The sequence below is a fragment of the Harpia harpyja genome, chromosome 13 (genome assembly GCF_026419915.1).
Source record: "Harpia harpyja isolate bHarHar1 chromosome 13, bHarHar1 primary haplotype, whole genome shotgun sequence".
NCBI classification, from domain to species: domain Eukaryota; kingdom Metazoa; phylum Chordata; class Aves; order Accipitriformes; family Accipitridae; genus Harpia; species Harpia harpyja.
The window spans coordinates 43906716-43934058 of NC_068952.1; the positions used below are offsets into that span (position 1 = coordinate 43906716).

Consider the following 27343-nt stretch of genomic DNA (forward strand, 5'->3'; position numbering starts at 1 on the left):
GCCCTGCAATCCCTGTGCTGGTTCACAGTCAAACCTGATGGGAAGAGGTTAGAAAACCAAGAGAAAAGTTATGGGGGCAAGTTTTTTTGTTTTGGTTTGGTTTGAGGGGGTCGGGTGGGGTTTTTGTTTTGTTTTGTTTTGTTTTGTTTTAATTGACTGTTCTCCGGGCTGCAGCATCCTTCAAAAAGGAAAGAAAGGGTGGAGGAAATACATCATACATCTCCCTAAGTGTCTCTTCCTCAATGCTGGGTGTTGGGATTTCTTATTCCAAGCAAAGGTTGGTAAAAAGAAGTACTCTTTGCTGGCAGTACTATTGCTGTTGTCTTCCTTTGCACAGGTGTTCACAGCGCCAGCTTCACTGGGTGTTAGAAAATGGAAAGTGCTGGTATAAACCAAGCTCCAACACACTAAAAGTTTGTTTTAGATTAGCTTTAAAAAAATGGGGAGAAAAGTTGACTGCTCTCTTTGCTCGTTCAGCCTGGTCACAGCCAGCCGTAGCTAAATCATGTCCAGAAATGTCATTTTTGGGACGTGTTTCACCCTGCTATCATATCCCAAAGTGTAATTTCCTCAGCGTTTGGGATCTGCTGGCCATTGATAATCATATAACTCTCATCCCATCTCTGCTTTCACCCTTGCAGCTTATATACTAAAAGGTAAGGGATACGATCTCTGTTGCACTGAACTACTCAACATCTGCTACGAGCTGGGTAAATACAGCTCCCACGTCTTTGGGTGCATCCCTGAGTCTCTGTTATTTCTTCAAACCTTGCTTTAAATTCTGCATTTGGCTACTCCAGAGAGAAGCAGCATCTTCCTCCCAAGAGCTGGGCTTTTTAAACATTTCCCAGGCCGTGAGCCGCATTGCAGATGATGCCCCTCTTTCTTCCCATCTCTGATCTGCAACGAGTCAAGCTGCAGAAGTGAAGGGTGCTCCTCTTCATCGTCAGAGACCGACTGCAGACACAGCTTTTCCAAGCTCCTCTTTTGGCTCTTTTTATTAAACATCAGTTTTATGCTCTCTAGTACTATATTTGTACGGCTGTACAAATGCTTCCAGGAGCTGTGCGGTCTCCTGGTACTGGTTTCTTCCTCCCCACAGCTTTTCTTTCAAGCGTTAAACCTCACCAAACCTGGCTGTGATAACTTATCTTTCCTTCTTCCTACTCACGCAAGTGCCAGGCAGCTCAAGGTGGTGTTGAAAGGGAGGAGTTGCTCACAGTAGCAAGCTACAACGGGTAAATCTGGACATCGCTCTCCGGTCCTGGGCTCCGAGCGACCGCCTGAGGGGCATCTGTCCCTGCTCTTGCTAGATTTTGGGCTGCCACTTCGCCCTTTGCTGCTGCAGAATTGTTCCTGGGATGGCTGCAGGATTGCAACGGGCTCTTTCAGCATGCCGGCAAGGGCAGGAGGCCCTGATTGCAACACATTTGCTGTTAAAAATTTGCTGGAGGTCCACCCGTGCACCCATTTTTGGATGAATTGTTGGGGTAAATCCACTTAAACGGAGCTTTGCTGTTGCTCTCAGCAGCAAAACCAAGCAACAAACTCAGTAAAGGGTTAACGCCGGCCGCTTGTGCCGCTGCTGCCTTTCCTCTAATTGCTCTCTGCTCCTGCCAGGCGGAAGTTGGAGCGAGCAGTTCAAGTTTAAGACTTGTTTCTGTGCATGTGTACGCTGCTTTTTCGGCTCGGCGGCGGAGGGCGGGAGCCGGCCGGAGCAGAGAGGGTCCAGTGGGCAGCAAGCAAACCCCTCTCGCCGGAGCTACGAGGATGGCTCAAGCCTCCGAGTGCCGAAATTCCCACCTCTATTACTACGGCATCAAATTTGCTCTGTCCACCTACGCCACCCTCTTCTCGGTAGGTGCTCCGGTTCTTTTCTGTCCTTCCTGGTGTTTCTCCCCACCGTACTACCCCTGTGGGTTGGATTTTACTTTTCGGTGTCCAAATTTCCCCTTCCAAGGTATCAAATCCTTGCGGTAAAACCTGGTGCTGCGAAGCCCCTCGTGCTCGGTGCTAGCTGGGTCCAAACTGGGCAATCTTGGGCGAAACTCTGGGTTTTGGTGGATTTAAAAGCACCTCCCTGGGAGTGCCCTTCCCCAGAGCCATTCTTGCAAATCCCTCATGGCAGCGAGTCGCGTTTCAAGGCATTTGGAGCATAAACACATGGAAATTTAATGTTTTCACCGCACAAGCACCCGTCGGGCGATGTTGCCAGCCAGATTCCCCCTGCCCGTCTCGGCCGTTGCCTTTACAGTGTTTAAGCGGGACAAGGCATGAAAGCAGACATCAAGTGGCAGGTATTTTAGCCAGGTTGGTTGTTCTAAGAGGAAAAAATAAAGCTTGTTTTTAAGCAGTTTTGAATCATTGAGGCAGTTACAGTCGGGGCGAGGCTTCCCTGGCACCTGGGAGGTGCCAGCACTTGTTGGAGCAGGGGAGGGGAAAGCAAGAAATTCCCCATCCCTTTAGGGTCTGTGCATCCTCAGTTAATGCACGAGATACGAAGTTAGCACCTTCCTAGGGTTAATCTTGCATAATCCAGTCCATATTTACAGGTATTTTCTCCTGAGGTCTAATTAATACTCTTTGCCCTGTGCACAACTGCCTGCTGGGCATGTATTGTGGTATGCGTATCTAATTGTACAGGTGTAATTGCAGAAATATCTGCGCAAGTTCCCAGGCAGGCTGTGAACGGTGAACAGGGTTACAAGCAGAGTTTGAAAATGCTTTTTATTTCCTTTTTTTTTTTTTTTTTTAATGAATGAGCTCATTGGGAGGGCAGCGCTCACCCTTGCTAGCTGGGGACTGTGAAGCCCGTTGTCTCACTGCACCGAATGACTTGTGCCCACCCCGGGGCATGAATGTGAATAAGAAAAAAGGAGGGGGTTTTGTACAATATCTCACTGATTTCCTCGTGGCCTGCTGGGTAGGAAGACTCCCGAGGGGAGAGGAGACTCGAGTATCTCCCGCAGAGTGGCCAGGGACTCCTGCTGCAGCCAGTGAGAGCAAAAAAATCCAGATTTCTTAACCCATTTGTGGCTGCAGTTTGAGTTTTTGGGTAAGGATAGTGCAGTATTTTTGCTTGCAAAATTAATCTGTGGGAAAACCTAAATTGCTGAGTTTTGCTCGGTTTGAGGTTTCCCCAAATACCTTGAAGCAGCTGTAGGGAGGGGGAGGAGGTGCAGGTTTTTTGCTCCCAATTAATCTGAACTCAGGTTGGGGCTGTGCTTTGCAAATGCAGATTAACAATGGGATGAACCAGCACAGTCTCGATGCTGGATGCTTACCAATTGCTGAGGCATTTTGGGGCGCTCAGTGGGGCATCCTGGTGAGTCCGCCAACAAGAAGAGACTCAATAATTTCCCAGTGACTGGAAAATAACTGCAAAAAAAGTTGCTTTGAATCGCTCCAACCCAGCCTGCCTTCAACCCTGGAACGGTCCTTGAGTGGGGACGTTGCTCCATCAAATCCATACGGATCGTGCGGCTCCTGCGAGCTTTTCAGCCGCATGACCTACTTCTGGCCTCATTTGCACATGTTGCCCTTGTATTAATTCAATGGCGCTACCGAGCCCGTCAAAGCCTCGTTAACTAGACGTGACCAGGGCAGGGTTTCACTCTGGCCAAACGCACTCGATAAAAAATGATTGTGTAGGAACTTCTCGCTTACGTTGCATGAAGGCTTTGAAAATTTAACCCCCCTGAGTAAAAATTCAGTTAAATAAGAGTTGAGTTGGTTCACCATGAAGGATCGAGGAGGCTTGGGATGAGATGTATCATGGTTTTCTAGCACAGGTTTGTCCCAGCCTGCAGAAAGCTGGATCTGGTGCTGCTAGATCCTTTCCAGTCCTTTCCTGTAATGAAAGCACTTATTTATAGGTGGGAAAAATCAGTAAGGGAGTGTGGGACAAGCCGGAGAGTGGCTTTAAACCAAACATGGAGCAAAGGGCAGAGGGATTTGAGCATCACGGGTTGGACCAGCTGGTTTTATACAGGTAGATTTAATCCTTGTTGTCGAGGACTTGGTGGACCGTAGATTTGAAGTTTTCTTTTCAAAAATAAATGCTTCTTTCCTTTTCTTACTTTTCCCATAAAATTGAAAACTGTTATTTGAATTGACCCTTATAAAAGCGTATTTTTTTCCGTTCCTACGTACCGTCAGCAGTTAAGCATTACACGATGTATTTAATCGCTGTATTATTAATCCCGTGATTCTATCTTTTAATGACTAAAAGCATTCAGCACTTCCTATATCATGGTTTCTCTCCTGCACGTTACAATAAATCCTTCTGAGGAGGAGCAGGAGTGCCCTTTCTGCTAATTTGAAGACAGACGGATCTTCAAAAGCTGGGAAGAACGATTCTGCTGTGAGCTGGGGATTTGAAAAACAAGAGTTTTGGCCTTAGTTTTGCATCTCTGGTCATCTTGGATGGAGAATGAAGTGATGCCCCATTCCCTCTTCTCCTCCCTGGACCAGTGCTCTGACTCACGTAATCTGGCTGCCGGGGTCTGCGTGGGCTTGAAGCCACTGTCATTGTGACTTTTTGGTGTTCCCAAATAAGGAGAAATTACTGCCTCGCATTAGCGCGGCGTTGACTCATCCAGTTAATGCCGTTCACCGTGGAACGAGCCATGTCTCTTGCCTGGCCCTTGGCAGGCTTCGAGGTTGCACCGCTTCGGCCGTGTTAACGTCCCCTCGGATTCGTGGTACCCGTTTGCTCTGCTTGTGGCTGAGAGTAACTCCTGTTACTCGGGTCTTTGGGGTCTCAGACAAGGGGAATGTGGCACCTCTTAGGGATTTAGTGGGATTTTTAGGACAGGGTAGGACCGTGCGTGTCTCTTGTTAGCACTGGTAGGACTATGCACGTCTCCTGTCAGCATCAGGTAGCTGCCTCTGTGCCAAAGCCAAGTCATGCAAGGATGGAGAAGCAATCACAAGCACCAGGGAGCCCGTAGCTCAGAGAGAGTTTTGCAAATTCCCTGTCTCACCTGTGGGTTAGCGGTGAGCTCCAGCCACCCGTTTGGCACTCCCCAAGCCCTGCCAGCATCATCAGAGCTGTGTATTATATTATCTTCTGTTCGTTAATTGCCTTTCATCCCACTTCTTGACCTCCAGGTCTCTAAATGACTCCGCGATCAGTGGGACAGTGATTTCCACCTTTAGCTCTTCTCCTTCCCGGGTCCCCAACTCCCTGCCCCAGCTCTTTCCTTGCCGTTAGATGGAGAAATGCCTGGAGAGGAAAACCAGCATCTCTGTTATCCCACTAAGAACACATGAGGTTGGAGCGAAACAGCTTTGGAAATAGGCTGCAAAGGTGGGTGGGGAAGGGACTCGGGCAGATCTGCAGCTTCTCAGCAGAGAGAAACGCTCTTTAAATTGTCAGGTTTTGTAGCATCCCTCCAAGGATCAGACTTCCCTGGTTTGTGCTCTGTTGAGTTTTCGCTCTTGGTGTCAGAGCTGATTTGAGGGGGCTGCACAAAAGCCTTATCACAGCGTGGTGCGACATGTCAGGTCTTCCTGCCTCTGTCGGGGAACAGCCCTGCATTTTACTGTGGGTTCGGAGGCTGCTAAAATCCTGGCCGGGGGGAAGAGTTGGTCATAACAACTCGTACTGGGCTGCAAAATTCAAGTTTGCAATTTTATCTACCCAGGACTATGGGAGGGAGGGAGGAGAGCACGTCCTGGGGGTCTTTTTTGGGGTGGGAATGGTGGTTGGACGTCCCGGGGCGGCTGCTTGCTGCCCTCCATCCCCTGCCCGCTCAGCTCCTACAAACTCCAAGATGCACTAAAATCAAGCAGGGCTGAAATTAAAACCGAAGGTGATTTCTTCCCGGCTTGTAAGAGGAGAATTGATGCAGGACGCCTTCGCTGCAAGGTCTGGTGGAGTTGCAGCCACCCCCTTGGCTTTCCCCATGGTGGCGGTTCAATCGCGTGGTTATCATCATATAGAAATGGGGTAATCATCCTCTCATTAGAGGGTAAGTGCAGATTTGCTTTTTCTCTTAGATGCATTGCAGAGCAGTTGTAATTACCAGCTGCTGTCTATCCTGGTGTTTGCACTGTTATTAAGGTGATCATCGGGCAATTAATAAGTAACTACAGAGGATTTACCGGCAAACTTCATTATGTGCCTTACCATGTCATCGAGTGTGGGTGGTAGAAAAGGGTTGTGATGCCAGGAATCAAAAATATCCATGCTGATTGAATTCATATGGCAAAAACAACCCCCCGCCAGAGAAACCCAGTGATGGAAACCAGGGCAGCCAGGCTTTGCAAGGGCTGATGCAAACTTTTCCTGTTGCTTTTGATGCTCATCTCTGGCCAAAGGGGGATGGGCTGATCAGGTTTTTGATGAAATACATGGTTATTCCCCTTGCAGTTTTTTACCGTGCTGCATAGATCCTGGCAAAGACTTTGATGTCGCCGGTGTGCTCCAAATCCACCATTTTTTCACAGAAAAGCTGCTTTTCAGGGAACGCTGGTCTTTCTCCCCAGCTATTTTCCATCCAAATCCCTCTGCCGCCCATCTTGCAACAGCATCGCTCCCTGCTCATCCTTCCAAAACTCATTATATTCCAGCGAGCCTTCCTTTGCAATCTGCCTTTGCTGGGAGATGTGCCAGTATATCCATTCCCTTCCTTGAGGTGCGTGTTGCTTTGCAAGATGCTTTCTTGTGCTTTAAGCTGATTTGAGTAGAAGGAACTCTTTTTTTTTTTTTTTTTTTTTTTTTTTTAATCAGAGGGTGCTTTTTAGCCAGCGGGGTGTGGAGGTGGGCTGGGGTCCAGCCTGCAGCACCAACCCTTAGCGAAGCAGGTTGCAAGGGGCTGGGTGACCTTTTAAACTAGGAGCTAAGCAAGGAGAGGGCCAAGAAATTCAGGTGGATCAGCTTAATATAGGCTTGTTAGTCCCAGGGACTACTCTGAGCCGCTTGGGCATAGATAGCACGCAGCCTTTTCTAAGCCACGAAACCCCAAAAAAGCGATGCAGCATGGCTTGGGTTGCTGGCAGTATCGCCCCATACCACGCAGCGCTTTTTTCCCCCATTGCACTTGCATTTCCCCATTGCATTTGCATGGCAAATAAGCGGTGCATGCCTCCCTCCAAAAAAGAGGGGTGTTATGCATGGCGCTGGTGGGGATTTTCCCTGCCAAAGGGATGGCCCCGGCGATGCTGGGAGGAAGGACCAGCACCGCTCTGCAGCAGCCTCATGCATGCCACGTGCTTTCAATTTTTCAAGGATACTTTTCAGCCCTGGAAAAGCTATTTTTAAGCAATGCACATGTCCGTCCTGAAAACCCTCCTCGGTTTCTCTCCCTTGCTAGCGGGTGAAGCCTGTCCCATGCACGCTGCTTCCTCAGCCCCTCAAGCATCCAGCCCTCGAACCTCCCCCCTCCCAGTTTGCTCTGTGCACTTTCCGTGATCTCTTCCCTCGCTCGCTTTGCAGATGGATTAATTAAAGTGGAGAAAGTGATTCTGATTGGCACGCGGGAGGAACGGCGGGGATTAGCGGGGGACGCATGGTGTGCATTAATGTCTACCCCCCGCCTTCAAAGCCAAATGTATTTCCTGGGACACTGTAGAAGAGATAAACATTAAATCAAACCTAATCCCAGCACACCGACCTGATGCTTAAAATAGAGTATAAAGATGAAACTGTGATTAAAAGCCTGTTATCAGAAAGAGGCCTGCCTGTTTAGTTTCAAACAACTAAAGTGTCTGTAAAATATCACAAGTCTAAATTTCACTTTCCGAGAGATTTCAATTCCTTTATAGATGAGATGGAGCCTGGAAGCGGACAGTGATTGATAGACATAAACTAGCTACAAAAACACACCAGAAATAGTGTCCAGGCAGAGTAGAGAAGATAAAAATCAAGCCCCCCCAAAAAGCAAAGATTGTGCATGAAAATTAAGGATTGAATTGTCAGCATGAATTAACAGGAAGAGTTTGAGTGAACTCATTAGGAGCAATGAAGCCTCTTGGAACGGTGAAAGCAATGGAAAAAGAGCGAAAAAAGGGTTTTTTTCTTCTCTTTGGAGAAGAGGTTTTTGAGCATGGGTTTCTGCGGCCGGGGGCTTTCCCCCAGGAGCCTTCAGCTGTGATTTGGGATGGGGAGGGCTGCAAAAAGCAACGTGAAAAGGGCTCCAGATGCTCCTTGGTTTCTTCGAGGACCTTTTCACGTGTCAGCTTGGCACTGGCTGAGAAGCCGCTCGCCTCAGGCTGTGCCGCGGGGCCGACGGGCGCGATGCGAACGGCTCCTGACAGCACGAAACGCTTGGGATCGCGTTGCTGGCTTTGATGTTGAAGGAACTGAAGGGATGCAAACAGCCCCTTTTGGAGCCCTGCTTTATCCTGGCATCGTTAGGCTCTCTTTTTCAATTAAAGCTGCTTCATTGAAGGGGGAGAGAGGGGAGGAAGGTTGTCATAAATAATCCGTTGCTTTTCTTTATGGTACTTTTCATCCAGGGATCAAAAGCTCTTAGTAACGGTGCAGTGAGCTTTGTTTCTGATTGTTGGTGCTGGTGTGCGAAGAGAGGGTGAGCGGCTCGCCGTGGGTTTGGGTGCAAGTCGGTGCTCGAGCCAGGTGTAAAATCAATGGAGTGAAATGAGTCGTTTTGGGGATTGTGCTGTCTAAGGGTGGAATTTGGGAGGGTGGGCTGTTGGTGTTAATGACTATCAGCCTTTGGGTCTGTCAAACCCAAGGCAAGGGCCAAGCTGAGCATCCAGACAGACCATAAAGATACAAGCAGGGAGGGGAGAGGAAAAACCTAGCAAAACCTAGCTTCAAGCTGTCCAGCTAGATTGATCATGCTGCAATTATATGTCCCCTTCCCAGCCAGAGTAAGAGCAGCCCAGCATTGAGCAAAGGGGATGCGCCGAGTGCCGACGGCACCGTTTGGGATTGGATGTTTAATGTCCCAGAGTTGGGTGGGTTTTCCTTGGCCATCTGGGACATCTTCCACCTCCTCCTCTCCCTCGAAGCCTCTGCTTTTTCCCCGTCGGCGTCTGAATCCCATCCTGTACTTCCCTTGCAGATCCTTGGCCTCGTGATCCTGTGTGTTGGGATTTACGCCGAAGTGGAGAGGCAAAAGCACAAAACCTTGGAAGGGATCTTCCTGGCTCCGGCCATCATCCTCCTCCTGCTGGGCTTCACCATGTTTGGTGTCTCCTTCGTCGGCATGGTGGGGAGCCTCAGGGACAACCGGACGCTGCTGAAGATGGTAAGGCCGTTACCGCGCTCTCCGTGCAGCCCTCGGAATGGTCTGGGCGATCTCAAGGAGGAAAATTAATGTATCCTAATGAGTCACCACCATGACTTACAGCAACGGTGTGCCCCTTCCTGGATTTAAATGCTTGTTTGATGTGACTGCTCGGTGTTTTCAGCTCAGCTGTGAAGTCAGCGGAGGGGTAATGGGGAGAGGATATATTTAAATTGCAGAGCTGGCACCCTGATTTCCCTGTTTTCCATGGCTGAATGCCTCCTGACATCTGTGGGAAGTGCTGCTGCCTTCCTCCTGAGGTAACAAGGGCATTATTTTGGGGGCTGAGATCTCATCTCTGGTGGAGCAAAGTCTCCACCGTTAAGTTTATTTTAGCCGCGACGATGCCAACAGAAAACAGCTTTGTTTCCTTTTGCAAGGGAGTTCTTAGCAGAGGGAAAAATTACCTTTGAAGTCTGAACTGGAGATCCAGGACACTAGGGCAAAGCTGTTCACTCCTAACCTGCTTTCCAGGGGTTTTGTCGGCACGTTGAGCATCCGACCGCCCGTCCTGCCTGCGGCTCATTGCCTGCCCTTGCTCTGGGGTAACACCTCTGCCTCCAGTGAGCAGCAGGAGGCTGCAGGGCTTTAGAAGCTGAATTATAAGCCATTCACTCCATTCAGATGGGTGCGAAGCTCTTTCATCACCCTCAGCCAGGGCCAACGTCCATCGATGAGTTCTGTGACAGCTCTGTCGGTTCTTCGGCTGCATCCGATGCTCCTTCGGTGAAGAAGTTGCTTTCGGATGAATAATCCGTGCTGGTCCGTGGAGCCTTCCTGCCGGCGTGCGTGTGCCTTGCATGCTAACAGTTTGCATAACACCTTCATCTCCCATGGTTTGGGTTGATTGGTTTATTAAAATCAAACACTTTGGGCAGCTAGCACTCCCTTGTACTGGCTTGCAATATTGCTTTTGAAAATTGCTCAGCATTTGCATTTCCAATTAATACAGATGGGAGCCCAGATCAGAAAACCAATACTGTCTTTGCTTCTGCATGAACGGATGAAATTATCATTGCTTTTCGATACGTCTGGTTTTGCCACCTGTAATAGGTGGTTGTCTGCGTTGCATTTGAAAAGGTTGCAGGGATCAAAGCTGTGCAGTTATACCTCTAACATATAACCCTCTTTTTCCTGTCCATCAAAGCAACTGGGAAAGCTCTGTATTTCTTTGCAATCAAAACCTAGAAAATATTTTTCTGCCAAAGCTGAAGTTATATTGCTTGTGGAGAACATTTCATCTTCTTCTTCATTTGTCTGCTTTTAAAGCCATACAGTATGGTGTTCATTCTACCTAGGCTTATTCCAAAGAAGGATAAGTACTTCAAATTTCCGATAATATTTTTCTTTCTGTGCTAATGCTTATGAATCATGGTTAATACTCTGTTTCCACAACCCGGACTGAATTTGGAAGTGGAAAATTGACACATCAGAGGGTAGGAAATCTCATCCTTGGGGTGACCCAGGGCGACAGAAACCCAAGCTCATTAACTGTATTTCACAGGTTGCCGGCTGAATCAATTTTGCAATGGGCACAGCTGAGAAAAAGAAATAATCCTGCCCATTTGGGTTGGCTTTTTCTCTTCATGGATATAAGCAGCTTCACGCCTGCCATGTGGAATAAATAAAGCAATACCCAATGTGCAAGACATCAAACACAATAGCACTTGCATCCCCTTTGGCTAGGATATAAGAAAGGGATGTTTGTCTCGTGTGTCGAAATACGTTGTATTTCTGAGTGGTGGGTTTTTAGGGTTACTCAAGGCTTCTCGCCTGCCTTTAGTTGGCTGCAGAAGAGCACAATTGGCCCAATACTACATTAATTATCTATTTTCTGGGAGCAGATAAATTAAGTGATATTTCGTAGAATCATAGAATCATTTAGGTTGGAAAGGACCTTTAAGATCGTCAAGTCCAACCGTTAACTGAACACTGCAAAGTCCACTACTAAACCATGGATCCACTTAATCACGATCCACTTCTGATAATGGATCCAGCCTAACTCCCACTCTCGGAGCTGCAACGCTGTTTCCCCCATGGATATATTCAGCTTGATGGGCATCAGCATGAGGAGGAGAGCACGACAGCAGTGAAGCATTTTGGAAATGCTCTTGATGGTGAGATAAATGAGGGTGTTCCTTGCGCACGCACTGCACAGTCACACAAATATGGGAGGTGTTGGTGGTCTGCATGGAGGTGAAAATCGTAATGCTGCCTCTTCTTGTAGGAAATAACATTGCAAGCTCATAGCGGGCAAAAAATGCACTTAAAGAGCATCTCTAAGAGCCCGGGCCACGAGCGTGGGTTTGTTTGCATGTCCACTTCTGGCTTGCTCTGCCACCTTGGATGAGCCACGGAAGACTTGCCCACTCAAAGGGGTTGCAGGTCTGTATGGAGGCAACCTTGGATTAGTGTTTTCCTGGTGGAGATGCAGCTTATCCCAGCAAAAGTGCTTTATCCTTCTATCTTAGAACAGTTCCCCATGAGACTGGGCTGCACTGGAAGACCATTGCTGCTGGCATCATTTTATGGTGCTGAATTACTTAATGCTTTCTTGTGCTCTTACCTGCTTGTGGACATATTGGCAAAACTATGCGGTCAAGCCTGGACTTCTCCGTTGTGTTTATATTCAAATTGTCTGTGAAATGCATTATTAGTCTTTCCATCCATCACTCAAAAGTGGGTGCTCATACCAGGAATTCATAGAGGGTTTCACTGTGGGATGTCCTCTCTTGTGCAGCAGCCTCTCGAGGCATGGGAGACTGGGAGTTGCTTTCGTTTGTAGAAGTGTTTCACACCAGTTTTCTGCTGAATTTTACCGGGAAAACTCTTGAAAAGACATTATTGGTTAGTGGGTTTTGTAATCTGTTCACCTCAAGGGGGAATCGGGTGGTGTGGGGACGATGGAGAAGGGAGCTCTGCCCCGTGAGCCCCAAAACCAGACTCAGGACAGACCCTGGAGATTGTATCATGAGACAGCATAAAAATGCATATATTGATGCTGATGGATAATCAATGCATGAATCCCTTTGGGCTTTTAGGAGCTTGTGTGTGCAGATGTACTGCAGCTGCTCGAATGCCTGCACACGCGTTTTCAGGGAACCCAAGCTAAGAAAGAGCACAAAACTGCCCCGAACTTCAAATCTCTAATAAAAATTGACTTGCTGCTTCATCTAAAAATATGTCTTGTTAATCTGGAGAGCAAGCGATAAATTCCTCTCTATTTAGGAGAAAATACTTCAATGCCCTACAAAAATTCATCAGATAGCACTTGATGTTAATAACCTTTTTTTTTTTTTACACAAAATGTGGTGGGTGTAGGTGCAGGTGTGTATGTGCTTGTTAAATCCTCATTCATCTCAGTCGCTTACTGCTGACAGATGGATTTTTATTTTCCTTAGCCCCCTGGAAAAAAATCGACCAATGTTTCTCTTAGGCAAAACAGTTAGGAAAGCCACCCAGCTCCTAAATCTGCTACTTGATGTATTATTCCAATATCCCTCCTGCAAAGTACCACAAATTACATTTTGGTTTTAATCTTTTCCTTATCAATCTTACTCTCTCCAGTCATTACCTGTAATTATCATGCACAACCACACAACTCATAAGCCAGATTATCATGTCTTGAGTGTCTTCCCTAATAACCCAAGCAAAGTCTGTTCAATAAAGCCACCGCCTGATTGCAATTCTCAGCTCAAGTTTATGAGACAAATAACAGGCAAGACCTGGGGATTTTAGCTGCTGGTGTATGTAATCGGTGTTATGAAGACTGGCATTTTATAGATGGGTTAAGAGTTTCCATTTGGAAATCAAGTTTCTTCTGTCACCATTAACATTTGCAAGGCTTGAAGAACTGCACATTGTCTGATGAAGATGGCTTGCCTTTGCTTTGAGGGAGTTCAGGGTGATTTAGCAAATAGACTGTAAAAATCAATATTTCTCTTGCTCAATTCAATGGCTGGGGGGAGCTGGGATGGCTTGGTTTAGAAACTAGAAATGCAATGGGACAGGCTGCTCTGGCGATCGGGTTTTGCAGTTGAATATCCCCAAATTGGCTCCTCTTCATGGGCTTCTTTTAGAACTGTTCTTGCAAGAAACGTATCATATCTTACTCAGCATCTCCTACCTGGGGGCTTGGGATCCTTGTCTTCATCCCATGGATATTTTAGCTTCCAAAAAGTCAGTAAAGCCCTGAATTTTCACAGGTGGTTTCAACAGAGTTTCATTTATTTTATGCAGAATGAGAGAGAGATGAGGGTCCAGGCAGGCCAAGAAATCCAGTTTTCCCATTTTTCTTTTCTGTTTGGTGAGCTTTTTGGGTTCCTCCTTTCCTGCCTTGGGTTTGTCAAAATTTGTCACCCACGGCAGAATTTGACCTTGGGTTTGCGGCAGTGAGAGATCAGCTGCTGCCGCGGCTGTTTGGGCCTTTTGCAGGTGTTATATATCTATATATAAATATATAACCAGCATAAATATTTATAAATACTCATATATAAAAAAAATGTATATTTATATCTATACTGCTATTTCCAAATGTCAGCAGCAGCAAGATGTGAAAAGCAAACTCTGACAACCACCACCAGCTTTGCCATTTATTTTATTCGCAATTTTGTATTTTTACTCTCAAGGTCGACCCACGATGCGACTTCCCGAGCTGGGCTTGACATGTGCCTTCCCCTCCCTCTCCAGCCCCTGATTGCACGTGTAAATAGAGAGATTAAATGCTGGAAAATGGCAGATATGTCAGGTTTGAAGAGGGGAGCGAGTACGGCTGCGGGGAAATGGTTGGCAATCACAGAGCTATTGTGTGGATGGAGAATTGTCCTTCTCCTGGGAAGATTAATTCACCCTCGAAGAGAGTCAGCTACTACAGTTATTTGAAGCTTGGGGGCCCTGAATAAAAGCAATCAGAATAACACACGTGTGAAGGAGCACTTTGAGGTCTGAACTGGTCCAAGCAGCTGGGTTTTTTTCCGATCGTGCAGAGAAAGGGGCAAAAATTAACATGGAAAACCTCTATTACAGTGATGCCATATAAAGCATCCTTCTGCTACATCTCCAGCGCTAATTCATTACCCCACAGCAGCCACTTAAAATCAGTTTTAAGTCAGAGGAGGCGAAAATACCAGTAAGTAGCACCTTCCCCTTATTGTTCTTCTGTGCTCAGAAGAATTGGGTGAAATAGTTTAAAAAAGAGTAAATGTTTTGTGGGTGCATTGCTCGTACTTAAGCCACTTGGATATTTGACTCGGGTGAATTCCTTGTGGTTTTGTGGTGCTGGAAAATCTCTTGGTTGAGAGCAGAGCATTTGCACGGGGTACCCAGCTCATTCATTTACTCCAGGGCATGTTTGCCTCCAGGCCAACAAAAAGAAATAATCCCTTGAATATCTGCAGCAGAGAGGCAAATTTCCAAGACCAGAGGGCTTTGCAAAGGCATTGGGATGAACCGAAAGGCTCAGCGTGATCCCCTGAGCATGGCGAGCTTGGTGGTTGGAGGAGTTTGGGGTGAATTTGGGCTGGCCTGGGTTTGCGAGGTTTGCAGCTGGTGGCTGGAGGTGGGTTTTTCTGTCCCTGCGTGAGGGAGAACTGGGTGGTTTAGGATGCAGTGAAAAAAATGGGGTATTTATGGACAATACGGAGATTCCCTTCCAGAAAAAATTAAAGCAATTTCCAGCTGAAATGGCATTTCACCAGCACCTCCTTTAGGCTGTTTTTTGTCTATTTCTGCCCTCTTAGAGGATGCAGAAGGGGAAAGAGTTGCCCCTTCTGCTCTAGCCACAGCAAGAGACCCTGCCATGTGGTTTTTCCCTTCGGCGAGATGCAGGTTTTGGAGAAGCGGTTGCAGGTTTTGGTTGCAAAAGATGCAGGTTTTGGAGGTCAGGTGCATCTGACCTCCACCAAAGCGTGGCGTATTATAAACCGGGGCAGCATCGATCGCTGGGCTGGCAGCCCTCGGTGGCTCTGGCAGGGTGGTGTGATGAATATCACGCGTCGAGCGCAGTGGAAAACTTGATAAATAAAAGGCTTCTTCTGGTTATAGGTTTGCATGAGAAATGAAGCTGCGTTTCTGTGTTTGAACTCATCCGGGGTTATAATCGCTGCTGCGAAGGAGGTCACGAGGCTTTTTTCCACTTGCTTTTGTCTGCTTGCGGGGAAATTTTAGGTTAATTTGAGGATGCTTTGTGCAAAACATCACTACAAAACCCCATTTCTCTTTCTGCTTCCCGGGGACTAGGCTAGGGTCCAGAGTCTGCTGCCCCGGGGCGGGCTCAGCTCCCTGCATTGGCAATGAAGAGTTTTCTCTGGATATTCTGATATCAGCAGGTTTCGATGGTGCCGCTTTAACTCTCCAAAAAACAAATTCCTGATAATTAGCACACAAATAGAGCCTGCTGGAAAAAAGCAATTGAAGAAACTCCTTCCTGCAGAGGTTTGCTCGGGGATCTGCATATATTTCTTTTTTCTTCCTAAGCCCGCTGATTATATAGCGCGCTCTGATTACAGGGTCTCTAAACAAAAACACCACTTTCTTGATTTTTTTCTGCTTAGCCGCGCAGAGGGGTGGATAAATGAGGAGGGCCTGACATTTGCGCAGCAGCAAGCATTCGGGATTGCCGGGGGAACTGAAAGCATCCCAGACTTGGGAGCAAAGGCTTTGAGCGAAAAGAGGAGAGTCCCAGCTTTGTGCTAGGGACCAGATCCGATGCAAAAGGGCTTTGGAGCAGGCGGGTACCGATGCTTCCCTTGGGCAGCCTTTCGTGCTCCCTATTTGCGTAACAAGCATCTGCAGCCTTCTCCTGGGTGAGACGGATCTGCAAACCCTCTAACACCCAAATCCCCCCAAAATACAGTGAGAAAAAGCCTTGCAGGGAACCTCCAGCACTTCTTACCCAGCTCTTTGTGACTAATTTGTTCTCCTTCAAATCTGTGGGTTTAAAGCTTTTTTAATTGTTGTTATTTCATTTGCTTGAGACAAAGTAGGAAACCCCAGGGCAGCAGAAGTGGCTTTGTGCAAGAAATCGTGGCCGATCTCCCCCGTTAAGTGTTGCTCACCTCTTGGCTGGGGCTTTTTAATCACCGCAACGTGCTTTAAATGGGGATTTGCTTCGCCCAGGTTTGGCTCTGAGGGAGAAGAGGGGGCTGCAGCCCTGGGAGAGTTAAGGGGTCTTTTGCCATGCTGATTATCAGCATTTTCACACTGAATTTCTTGCAGCGTCCCCCATTCATCATCTTTCTAGGAGCAGTTTGGGAAGGTTTTGCAAGCAGCAGAAAACATACTTCATTTTTCCTGAGCTTCATATGTTGAGCATCACCAGCAAACTCCCAGCATGTTGCACTTCTTTCCTTGGTGTTCACCCCTTTCTTTTTAATCTCATCACTAAATTAGCTGTTACAATAATAAAAGTCATCCTTGTAGTGCGTTAGTGGGGCTTCAGAGCTTCTGGAAAGCCCAATAAAGGGCTGACGTTACAAAATCCTTCCAAAAATCCTCCAAGCGTGGATTATTTATGGGCATCTCTGGAGTTACTTATGTTCTCAATATGAATTTTTAATAGACAAAAGTTATTTCTACTCCCTAGAGAGAACTGCTGGTGGTTCCCCAGCATTCCTCAAAGTCACTGCTACCCATTGCACAATGAAAGGGTGCTGGTGAGCACCCGAGTAAGACTGAGGAGAGGTTTTTGCAAAGTCTGAGATGATATTAATAGCATCCAAGTGGTTTAATCTGTATTAGGAGTTGCCAGTGAATTGCCTGGTGCTCATTAAAGGATTAAGCTGATTGCGCCATTGAAATATTTTTCCTGATTGGGGGGAAAGCAACAGGTACGGAGGTCTTTGGAAAGAGGTGAAATTTGATTGCTTGGCCCTCAAACTCTGAAATAAATTAGATTTGAAAGGCGCCATTGCTCATGGAACTGGATGGAAGGGGGGTCCTAAGAGGCGACATCCATCCCGGTTCATAAAACCCCTCCTTTTCTTTGGGTTTTTGGGAACATGAGCATGTTCTAGCTGCAGCATCCATCCTGGTCTTGAGATGGGAGAGGAGGGTAGCAGGGCTATAGCTGAGGAAGGCTTAACAGCAGCCAAAAATGGAGCCAGCTGCAAGCTATAAAAGCCCAAAGGGAGGAAAAGGGAGAGTCCTAGCAGGTCTGGGGAGCAGATTTGGTCTTCAAAGGAGCAGAGCAGGCATCTGTGGGACTTGGTGGAGGTAGGGCTGGTACCTGGGGCGTGGAGGATGGACCACGCTGCGTGCCTGGGGCTCTCGGGGAGTCCTGGGTGATTATTTGCAAGGCTACTGGCTCTTTTGGGATTAAAACCAGGTTTCTTGTTTATTCAGTTTCTGAAACATAAAGGAAATGTGTATTTTTACTCGAGGCTTGGCAAATGTGTGCGTGAAACCCAGATAGGGGTAATGACCCCCAGCCTGAGTGGATGGGCAGGAGGGGCATAAATAAAATAACATGGTTTGTGTGAATAAAATAGTGTCCTGGGCAGAGAGGGTTATTCCTGTATTGCTAAAAGAGAAGATGCTCTGCAAGTCTTTTCATCTAGGCTTTGTTGTCCTCGTTTTATCTGTGTAGGAGACATTCCTGACAGATTTTTGTTGTTTTTTTTTTTTTTTCTTCAAAGCAACTATGAAGGCTGTTTCTATGTGGGAATAAACAATTATTTCGTTTTTCAGAGGAAGGTCTGCATGCAACCGTCTTTCAGAAAAAAAGCAAACCCTTAGAAAGGGCCACTCTGTGTGGGAGAAAGCTCTAACATGTCATTAGGAAGAAATGGTTCTTTAAAAGCATTACTTAAAGTTTCAATCTAGGGACAAAAGCAACCGGAATCATGTTTCTGTGCTCACGTGAAACTGTAGACTCCTCGGTGGCTGGTCTCGAGGAAGGCAGAGGAGGCGTCAGGCGCTTGCCAAGGGGATGATTTAGTGGCCTCCCAGGTAGAGCGAGAGATTTATTTATCACACGCCTCTGCATCAGGTGCGTTTCACGTGGCTGCATGTTCGATCTGTTCCTGTTTATCAAGAAGGAATGACCAGTTCCTTTTCCAGATGCCCAGAAATACGGAGAAACCTGGGCACCGCCATCCTGTAAACTCCTGTGCATGCAAAACCAGGGGGATTCGTGCTTTATAGGAAGAGAAATTAAATTGCACTAGTTTCTTTTCATCTTGGGGATGGGAAGTCAAGATTTTCCATCCCTTGACGACCTGTCACCACTTTTATATTGATGGGTCCAAACCCTTTTCCTGCATTGGCTTCAGTGGGACTGACTTAGCTCCTGGAGAAGCAGCTATAGAAATGGATAAAATTAAAATGTTGGGGGGGGGGGTTATTTACGTGAATGCAGAAAGTACCTCTTCCCACAGGGGTTTAATGGTGACTGTAGAGCCTGGAATGAGGATAAAATTATCTCCACCCTTCGCAGAGGGGTTTCAAACCCTTCTGTTCCTCCTCCATTCGCTTCTCTAGGGTCTCGTTATATGGGGCTTGTAAGGTCTTTTCTTTTAAGTATGACCAGTACCTTTTTCTCAGCAAAAACCCCACTTGATTTCTTAAATTAGGCAGCGGTTTATGATCTGCCTGTACTATTTTAATGTTAAGTTCATCAAGAGGGCAGAAGGATTCAAGAGCAGCATCTTCAGCCTCAGCTTTCCCAGTGTCCTGCTGCAAAGTACCCGGGAATCTATTTATAGGTTTATTTCTTTTCTTTTTGGCTTGTATCATGGGCTCTCTAGAAATTATCATCCTTGTTATCGCTCTTATTATCTTGTCCTTTCCTGTGACTGAGCTGAAGTAGGAAATGGATCATCAAGAAGAAAATATTTTCCCTTATCAGCCCCCGGGTGCCGCATGGGAAACTGTTGGCGCTGGGTAGAAAGGAAGGATTTTTGGAGGTTGTCTTTTTTTTTTACTTTTTTTTCTCTGCAGTTGTGGCAGCTGATCGCTCTCCCCGGCCACGCTGTGAGATCGCAGCAGCGTTTTGCAGACGGGGGTGGCTCATATTAAATAAACATCACAGATTTCTCTGGTGCTTTTGCGTTGCTCCAGGAGCTCTTCCATCCCACTGGCTGTGTCTCCTCCTTTCCCTGCCTCATCCCTGGCAAACAGAGCATCCCTCTGCCATCCAAAATCCCGTTGGAGTCACACTTGGGCTTGGCATGTCTTGAACCTCCCATGGCCATAGGTGTCTCGAGTGCATCTGAGCTCAGGAGTGATGCTCAGCCTCTATCCATGGCTCAAGGATCCTTCCTTGGGCTGGCTCCCGAATAAATCCCTGCGTGGTTTGTTCATCCCTCAGCCTCGGTGCCTCCAACCCATCCCTGACGCGTGTTCTTCCTTTCTGCCTGGTGAGAACATGTTCAAGCTGGAAACTGGAGGAGGCTGCATGCTGCTCGTGGTCTGGAAATGAAGCAGCAGCAGGTTTGCAACCCTCTATCAGCCAGACCCACGGCTGGAAGCATTTACTCTGGACCAACTCCATATTTCAGGTGGTTTTTAAGCTTCTGGGAGATGAAACTGGATGGCGAGACATCCTATCTGGCATATGGAGGTGGTAGAAAACCAAACACCCAGAGGACATATAGGAAGGGATCGCTCTGGGCAACCTATATATTGCTTATGTAAAATGACCCTAATGAAGGGGATTATTCCCCAAATTGGAAGGAGACCTGTCTTCAAACCTGAGGCAGAGTGCGGGCCCTGGGCACTTTCCTTCTGTGCTCAGCTGGGCTTCGGGAGAGATTAATGATGAATAAAACGGCACTAGAGACTTGTTAGAGGAGAGAAAGAGCAGCTTGGAGCTCTGCTGGTCACGGGAACGGGGACGACTAATCTTTTTGTCAAGGGATTTGAGGGAATTAAGCAGTATAATTGTAAACTTTTGGATTGATGAGCTCTTTAAAGGGAGCTTGCTGCGGCGAGTGTTAATTTAATAAGAACTGAGCAACTTTTCCCCGATCCAGCCGTCTTGAGCAAGATAAAGTTTTTACTGGGGAGTTTCTCTCTGCGAAAGCTGGGCTTCGCTTTCTGATGGGTGAGATCCTCGGGCACCTTCCTGGTCCCTCCTCTCAGCGTTTGCCTCTTCTTGGGGATGTGAGCGGTGAAGCCCGGCTGGAGGGTCACGCCGCAGAGGCACGGCAGCTCGCTTGCGTGCCACCACTTTCATGGAAAGGGTGAATTTTTGCAAAAACTGGGGGAAAAACCAGCTCCTTGTCGTACTGCTTTGTGATTTTTTTTTTTTTTTTTTTTAAACTTGCTTTGTGATTTTGAGCTTGCTGCAAACTTGCAGCAGCTCAAGGCAGGATTAAATGCTGTTTAATGTGGATTTTTGCTCTTTATTTTGCTGCTGGAGTCTTTTTAAGGAACAAAATGCTGATTTATTCGGTCTGGCAGACAGCAAGGGCTGTGATGCACTAGTTAAAAGGGACGATCATGGATGCTGCCAGCAGTTTCGCTCCTAAACATGCATTACAATTACCGGGGTTGCTGCAGTCCTCGTGAATGCAAAGAAAGTGCCACTTTCTGCTGTATCGGTGCAGCTGGTGAGGGTTTGCATGCTCTGTTTGGCCGTTATTTGGGGGCAGAAGAGCTGGTTTTTACTCAGGGTGCACAATTTTCAAGGCTTGTGCTGGAGACCCGAGTTTGTGGTTGCTTTTCTTGCAAATCCTCTATAAATTATAAGGGAAATTGTGGACTTTCTGAAGGCAAGGTTACGTATTGCAGGGTGTCTGGGGGGAGCTGGGCATCACCGATGTGACTTCGCAGGTTTGCAGTTTCTCTCTTGCGAGGAATTGCAATCAGCATCTGCTGTGTCTTTCTTCCCAATTAATGCTGGCACTTTTCCCCCATTTATAAAGACCGTGAGCTAAGCTCTTTTTTGGGCTTGCTCTCTTGGAAACAGTGGGTTTTGCTACCTGTGAACTTCATCTGATGGAGCATTTGAAAGCCTCATTCAGTCATCATTTTTCTAATAGCCGTGTACAGCTGGCATCCTATGGACTTCTGCACAACACGCCCGCGTTTGTTTATAAATCAGATATCAAACCTGGATATTAAATATTAGCCTTGACTTCAATATGCAAGGAGCAGGCTGAGTTGTATTGCATAACCCTTGCCTTTTATATCTTGACTTGACAAGCTGTGCGGCAGAAATTGAGACTAAAAGAAGGAAATAGAGTGGGGGACAAAATCAGTGCATGGTATGCAATGGCCAAAGCACCAGAAAGAGCAGAAAAACCATCTAGCAACCTGCACGAGCAGTCTCTTGGGTTGAAATTCTTGATTTCTGGGAAGAGCTGCAGGGTTGGTGCCTTCAGAAGAGCCTCCCATCAGTTTGGCAAGAAGAAAGGCTCTGCGTGCTGAATCCTGCTGATTTTTAGGCATTTCTTGGTGCACTGGTCTGACCATGAACACGGTGGTGGTCCCCACTTGGACTTTGAAGCCACGGGCTTTTGTCTCTGCTCATGGTGGGATTGGTAAGAGTTTGCACTTTTTCCCAGTAAACAGGGGACAAAGCACTTTTTTTTTTTCCTTGGGTTTTAACTAAGGTTGAAGTACAAAAATATTTCCAAAATTGAATTTCTTCTTCTTGCTGCTTGCTGCAGCATTGCAAGATCTAGACATGCCCAGCTTGGTAAAACCACGCACTGTGCCGCCTTGGGCTTCCTCCTGAACAAACCCCATTTTTTATCAGTTTAGATGCGTGTGGCATTTTGCATATCATTTCTGCCTATGAGATAACAGGTGCGTGGTTAATTGTGTTCCTTAATTATGGGATTCCTTGTCTAATTACACCTGGCCCATTATGAGCTGATTTAACTGGTGATGAAAGCGGTGCTACTCCTCCAGTGGAGCCACGCTAGCTGGCTCTTAGCAAATAAGCACGGTGCAAAACTCATTGGTGGGCGGCTAATTAAAAATCCCAACTGTTTGGGGCATGAAGTGGTGTTTTGCTGCAATGGTGCTTTGGTTTTGCTGAGCTTGGGAAATAATTTATGGGCATGCAGGTCCCTGTTCTACCTGCCTGATGGTCAAAGTGAATAACATGATAATAAATTACCTATCCCCCTGCCTTTTTTTTAACTTGCTTTTGGATTTTTAGCTAGTTACCATGGTAACATTCCACCTTCCTTTTTCTGGCGAGTCTCCAAAGTCGCTGCTGGAGGTAGCCTTGGGGAGACAAGTGTGAGCTGAGCAGAGCTTTGCTCTCCATCCTCTGCAAAGTCGGATGCGATGCTCAATGGGACCTATCAGGTAGGGACCAAAGCATTAGGAGACTGATAGGTGTGGGCTGCAAGAACATCAGACCTTCTAGTTTAAGTCGTTTGCTCCATCAGGAAATTGATTCCCAGCCTAAATTTGTTGCCACAATCAGGTCTGGCAGAGGCATGAGTTATTGCCCATACACCGGGGGATGGATGATCCTCCATTAGATGCCCAGGTTGAAAACATCAGTGTTCAGCCAAATGCCACCATCGCATCACGGAGGGATGCTGCACACTTATATCTACCCAGAGAGAACATTTGGCCCCACTGTATCCATTTTACCCATGCAGAATTTGGCCATTCAAATTGCATCTGGTTTCTTTTTTCAATCCATCCATCCATCCTTCCTGCCACATTTTCTACAAGGGAGCAAACTACTTTCCCTATTTGGAAGAGATTTGCAGCTCCCTGGGGAGCTTGTAATGAAATGATCTGATTTCTAAGTGTTTCAAAGCAGCTCTCGGTTTCCAGGTCTCCCTTGTTGCAGTTAACCACTGACAGACGACACAGCCCGGCTCAAAGCAAGGCTAATCCTTTCCTTTCTCTTTTCAGTTCTTCTGGGTCCTTCTGGTGATCTTCCTCACGGAGCTGCTGCTGATATTCATCGAAATCATCTTTGAAAACAAGGTGGGTGCAATCAGGAGGCCTTTGGATGCTGCACGGCAACAAACTGCAGCCTCGCATGTCATCGGGGAGGAAAATCCTCAAGTATCCAGTAGTGTCTTCCCTGAAAATGGAAGGGTTTCGTTGCTCTTGCTCGTCTGGGGCTGCCCATTGTGCTCCAGAGCTGCGATGGATCTCCAGCACCACCCAGAGCCCCCGCCGCAGCCGCAGCTCCCTGTGCAGACTCTTAGCCAAAAACCTGGGTTTGGGTTTTTTTTTTTTTGAGGACTCATTAAGCTCCTCGCCTCAATTATGTTAACTGCTGGCTTGCATTTGCAAGGACAGGTTTGAGTTATAGCTGAGCCGACGAGATGGTAAACGCTTCCAACGGATGTCCTTTCTGGCCTCCTGCCTTCTGCTGAAGAAACCCTGCCATTTTCAATTTAATCTTACCCTTGCTATCGATCAAACAATTAAATAGTTAATCTCAGTCTCTGCTGGCTCAATGAATGCACGAGGCAGGAGAACAACATCTGAAATACCCACTTACAGGCTGTAAAAATCAATTCCTCTTTGCACAAACAGCTTGATGCTTTCAAACACATCAAGGTTGGGGTTGGGAGCTATGTGTTTACTGAGCCCCAAAGTTGAAGGGAGGCAATGGGGGAGGACGCTGCCTTTTGGATGCTGTAGCCAACTCCATCCAGCAGCTTCCCAGAGCTCTCCAGAACCCTCTGATCCCTGAAAAATGAGGTGCACCAGTGGAGAGATGTGCTTCTGAGGAAAATCAGATTGCTCGAGTCCTTCCCACATACAGAAAATCAATATGTGCTGCCACGTAGAGGCTGTATTTTTGTGAAATTCAGCGTTAAATCCTCTGCTTTGTTCCACCTTTGAGCTTCAATGATGGTGCTCAGCACCATCCTGCACTGCAGGGATGCAAGGGGGAAACGCTGGTACCATCAGGAAGGGGGACTGCAGCCTCGTGATTAAACTCCTAGGTTGAGTAGAAGCCATTAGTGCCTAAAGTGTCCCTTAATTTAAATTTAACGGGCAATATCAAAACCTAATTATAATCAAACAATGAGGCAGAGAGAAAAGAGAGATCCAACAAGCGATGAATCCACTTGACCCCAAATTGTTCGGAGGCACAAATCTGCATTTGGAACAATGGTTGTTTATTAAACTTGTTAAAAACATATTTAATTGGATTTTGTATTAAATCAGCAGGGACGAGGAACGAATTTAGTGGCCTCAAAGCTACTGAACATTGAAATGGGCTCTGTTGATATGCAAATGGGGTTTTGGAGATTATCAGAGATAACGGGTTTGGCGTCCTTGAAGGGAAGGGAGTGGAGAGGTCTCATAACCAGAACTAATGATTTAACCTTGCAACATTTATCTCTCACGTTAAAATCAAGATTTAATTACAGAGGCCGCCTCCGGGCTGGCATCTTCTTGGAGGGCAATAGGATCGTGGGGTGAGCCTATCTGGGGGCAAAACAAGCAGAAAACAGTAAAACCTGGGCATTGCCCGTTGTGTTTGGTTGTAGCGGTGGGCAAACCGGGAATTAACATTTTAATAAACTTCCACATGAGCAATTTCTTAAAGGTTTTTTCAGATCCCCTTGCCTGATCCCTCACTGTCGGCAGGCTTTGTTTGCCGCTCTGACGTGCCTTCATTTCTCTTTTTCTCATGTTCTTCTCCCCGTTCCCGGTTTGCCCAACCTCTAATTTTCATGTCAGAGTGAATTATGAAAAACATTTTCTTCCCCCCCTTTCCCCTGCTTCTAACTCAGAAAAAAGTTCCTTTTTCCTTCATTAATATTTCTACTTGGTGGTTTGTCAGGAGTCAAACGGCAAACCTGCGCTGGGCTTTGCATAGGACATTTCGAGCCTCCGCTCCCAGCTCACTAATAAGCTTCCCAGGCATCTGTAAAATACATTTTCGATTCAATTAGTGTTTAATGTGAAGTGCCTGATGTGTCAAAGTGTCCTCGGAGATATGGCTAAAAGAGGAGCAGGGAGAGCCCCAGCCCGGCTGCACCATTCCCTTTCAGGGCATGATTGAATTGCTGAATGATTTGTTGGGATTAGGAGTGATTGAGGGCTCTGATGAGGCCTCTGCTCCTGCACGTAGCTCATCCCATGGATAAATCACTGTGCAGCCAGTGGTGTTGGCTCTCACAGCCCATTTCACCTCCTCCAGCCCCTCCTAATGCAGCAGAACCCCCCCGGCAGTGGTTAAAATCATGTTAGTCAATGGGATTGGAGAGCTTGAGGAAGCTTTTGAAGAAGTCACCTTAATAATTTCAATTTAATAGGAAAAATGGGGTGGGTAAAGGTGTGTGGGTCGGCTTGCAAGTGCAGGAAGCGGAGAGATGCTACGGGATGCTGCTAACCCTGAGAACTCAGAAATGATGGTGCTAACCCTGAGAGCTCAAAAATGATGAATTTTACCCCAAGAAATAGGCTTGTGCCAGCATGCAGATTAGATTCTTACTCTGCTAACAGTTGGCAACGCGTGCTATAAAAACATTTTCATGTTTTGCAATATATTTCCAGTGCCTTTTCCATGTGTGAGGTGTGTTTTTGGTTTTTTCTGTCCCCAGATGAATGCAGTTTTCCACTCCAACATCCAAGAGGGCATCAGACACTATTATGATGACCTTGACTTCAAGAACATCTTGGATTTTGTACAAGAAAAGGTTCGGTTTTGGAGGGGGGGGGGGTGGCATCAGGGAGGTCTGCTTGTGAAGTTTTTCAAGCAGTAGTTAACTCTGTGCCTCGTTGAACCAGGAGCATTAGTTTTCCCTGTATTTTTAGAGTTTATTCCCATCTCTAGGGTGCCTTGCTTGATCCATCTTGAATAACTTGATCTTTCTTGGTTTGCACTGCTCTTTTTGCACAGTTTTGTGTTGTGCTGCTCTCTAAGCCCACCCCGTTGGTGTTTCCCGTGAGTTATTCTGCTGTCTGTGCCCCCTGCGAAGAGCATTTTCTGCTCCACACCATGACGTGGACCATGCCAGGATATTTATATTTCCCAGTCTTGATGGGAAACCAGTGCCTAATGCCTGAAAGCTTTTTGATACTACCCCAACCTTAATAGAGAGAGAGATGGAGGAATAAAATAACATGTGCTAAAGCTGCTTCAGGGCTGCAACGACCCTTAGATAGGCCACCTTAGGTAAGTCGCTTTACCCAAGGTGTCATCGGTAGCTGGCCAAGCCCTTGACTCAATGGGAAAATTGCAGATAAGGTGTTTTCACGCAGTAGCTGGAAGGAGAGAAGAGCTCCAGCCTCTCCATGGGCAGCACTGGGAGCAAGCTTCTCCTGGGACTGGCGAGAGCTATGTCCAGTCCAATATTGGGGCTTGGCATAGCCTACTTTAATTCTTCTAGGTGTGTGGTTGCATATTCTGTCTCAAATCTAATGCTTAGAGCCTGCCAGGAGTTGGCAGGATCTGTCCCCTATCCTCAAGTCAACCTGCAGGTTGATAAAATCGTCCTCACAACTCTTGTGGTTTTTTTAACCAAACTTTTGACACACTGCTGCTCTTGCCTTCTATTTATGCACGTCATAGTTTGTTTCAGGTACTAAATATTAAATTATTACATTAAAATGCCTTCCTAATGCCTGCCATTGAGCCCCAGCTAGATATGTTTCCCTTTTGTCTCTTGAAGCCCAAAGTAGCCGTGCTTCAGCAAAGCAACAATGCATCCCCCACCAAGTACACCAAAAGGTCAAGTAAAGTCAGGATTTGAAGTTATTATCCATGCCGTCAAGCGTGTAGCTGGTCTGGACAAGCTTGATTGGCTCTAACATACCATTTGGTTTTTCCAGTACTGGTGAGAAGCCGTTCCTGGGAATTTGGGGGATATAGGTTTGCTCATGTTTTGAGTGAGGGTATTTGGTTTACCTGTTATTTATGTTATGGCAGGAGGGAAGCAGTCAGCTCGAAGCATTTGGCGAATGAAGAAAAGTGGGAAAAAAACCCAAAAACTTGAGATCTAGGACAGAAATTGCAGTGATGTTACTTTTCCTGGGTTGGTTTTGGAGAGCAGAGCTAGGCTTTGCCAGCAAAGCTGCTTTCAAATGAGCTTTGTTCTCACCTTGGCCTCATTTCTCTCCTTTCATTATGGGTTGGAGCATCATAAATATGTGACTCTTATCTCCTGCTTTGAAGAAAAGGAGACTGTGAAACTCCTTCT

At 46.7% G+C, this 27343-nt stretch overlaps 1 protein-coding gene across 3 annotated transcripts in view; it reads left to right on the forward strand.

Annotated features, from left to right (window-relative positions):
• LOC128150492 (tetraspanin-15-like) overlaps positions 1-27343 on the forward strand; it is a 90141-nt gene that overhangs the window by 43811 nt on the left and 18987 nt on the right. Inside the window, exons 1-4 of one of the 3 annotated variants that reach the window (XM_052806713.1) lie at positions 1479-1857; positions 9033-9218; positions 23082-23156; positions 25745-25840. In XM_052806713.1, the coding sequence (XP_052662673.1) occupies positions 1771-1857; positions 9033-9218; positions 23082-23156; positions 25745-25840 (444 nt within the window). In that variant the 5' untranslated portion in view covers positions 1479-1770. Of the gene's footprint in view, positions 1-1478; positions 1858-9032; positions 9219-23081; positions 23157-25744; positions 25841-27343 lie in introns of those variants that run through there. The other 2 variants (XM_052806711.1, XM_052806712.1) reach the window with 2 other exon arrangements.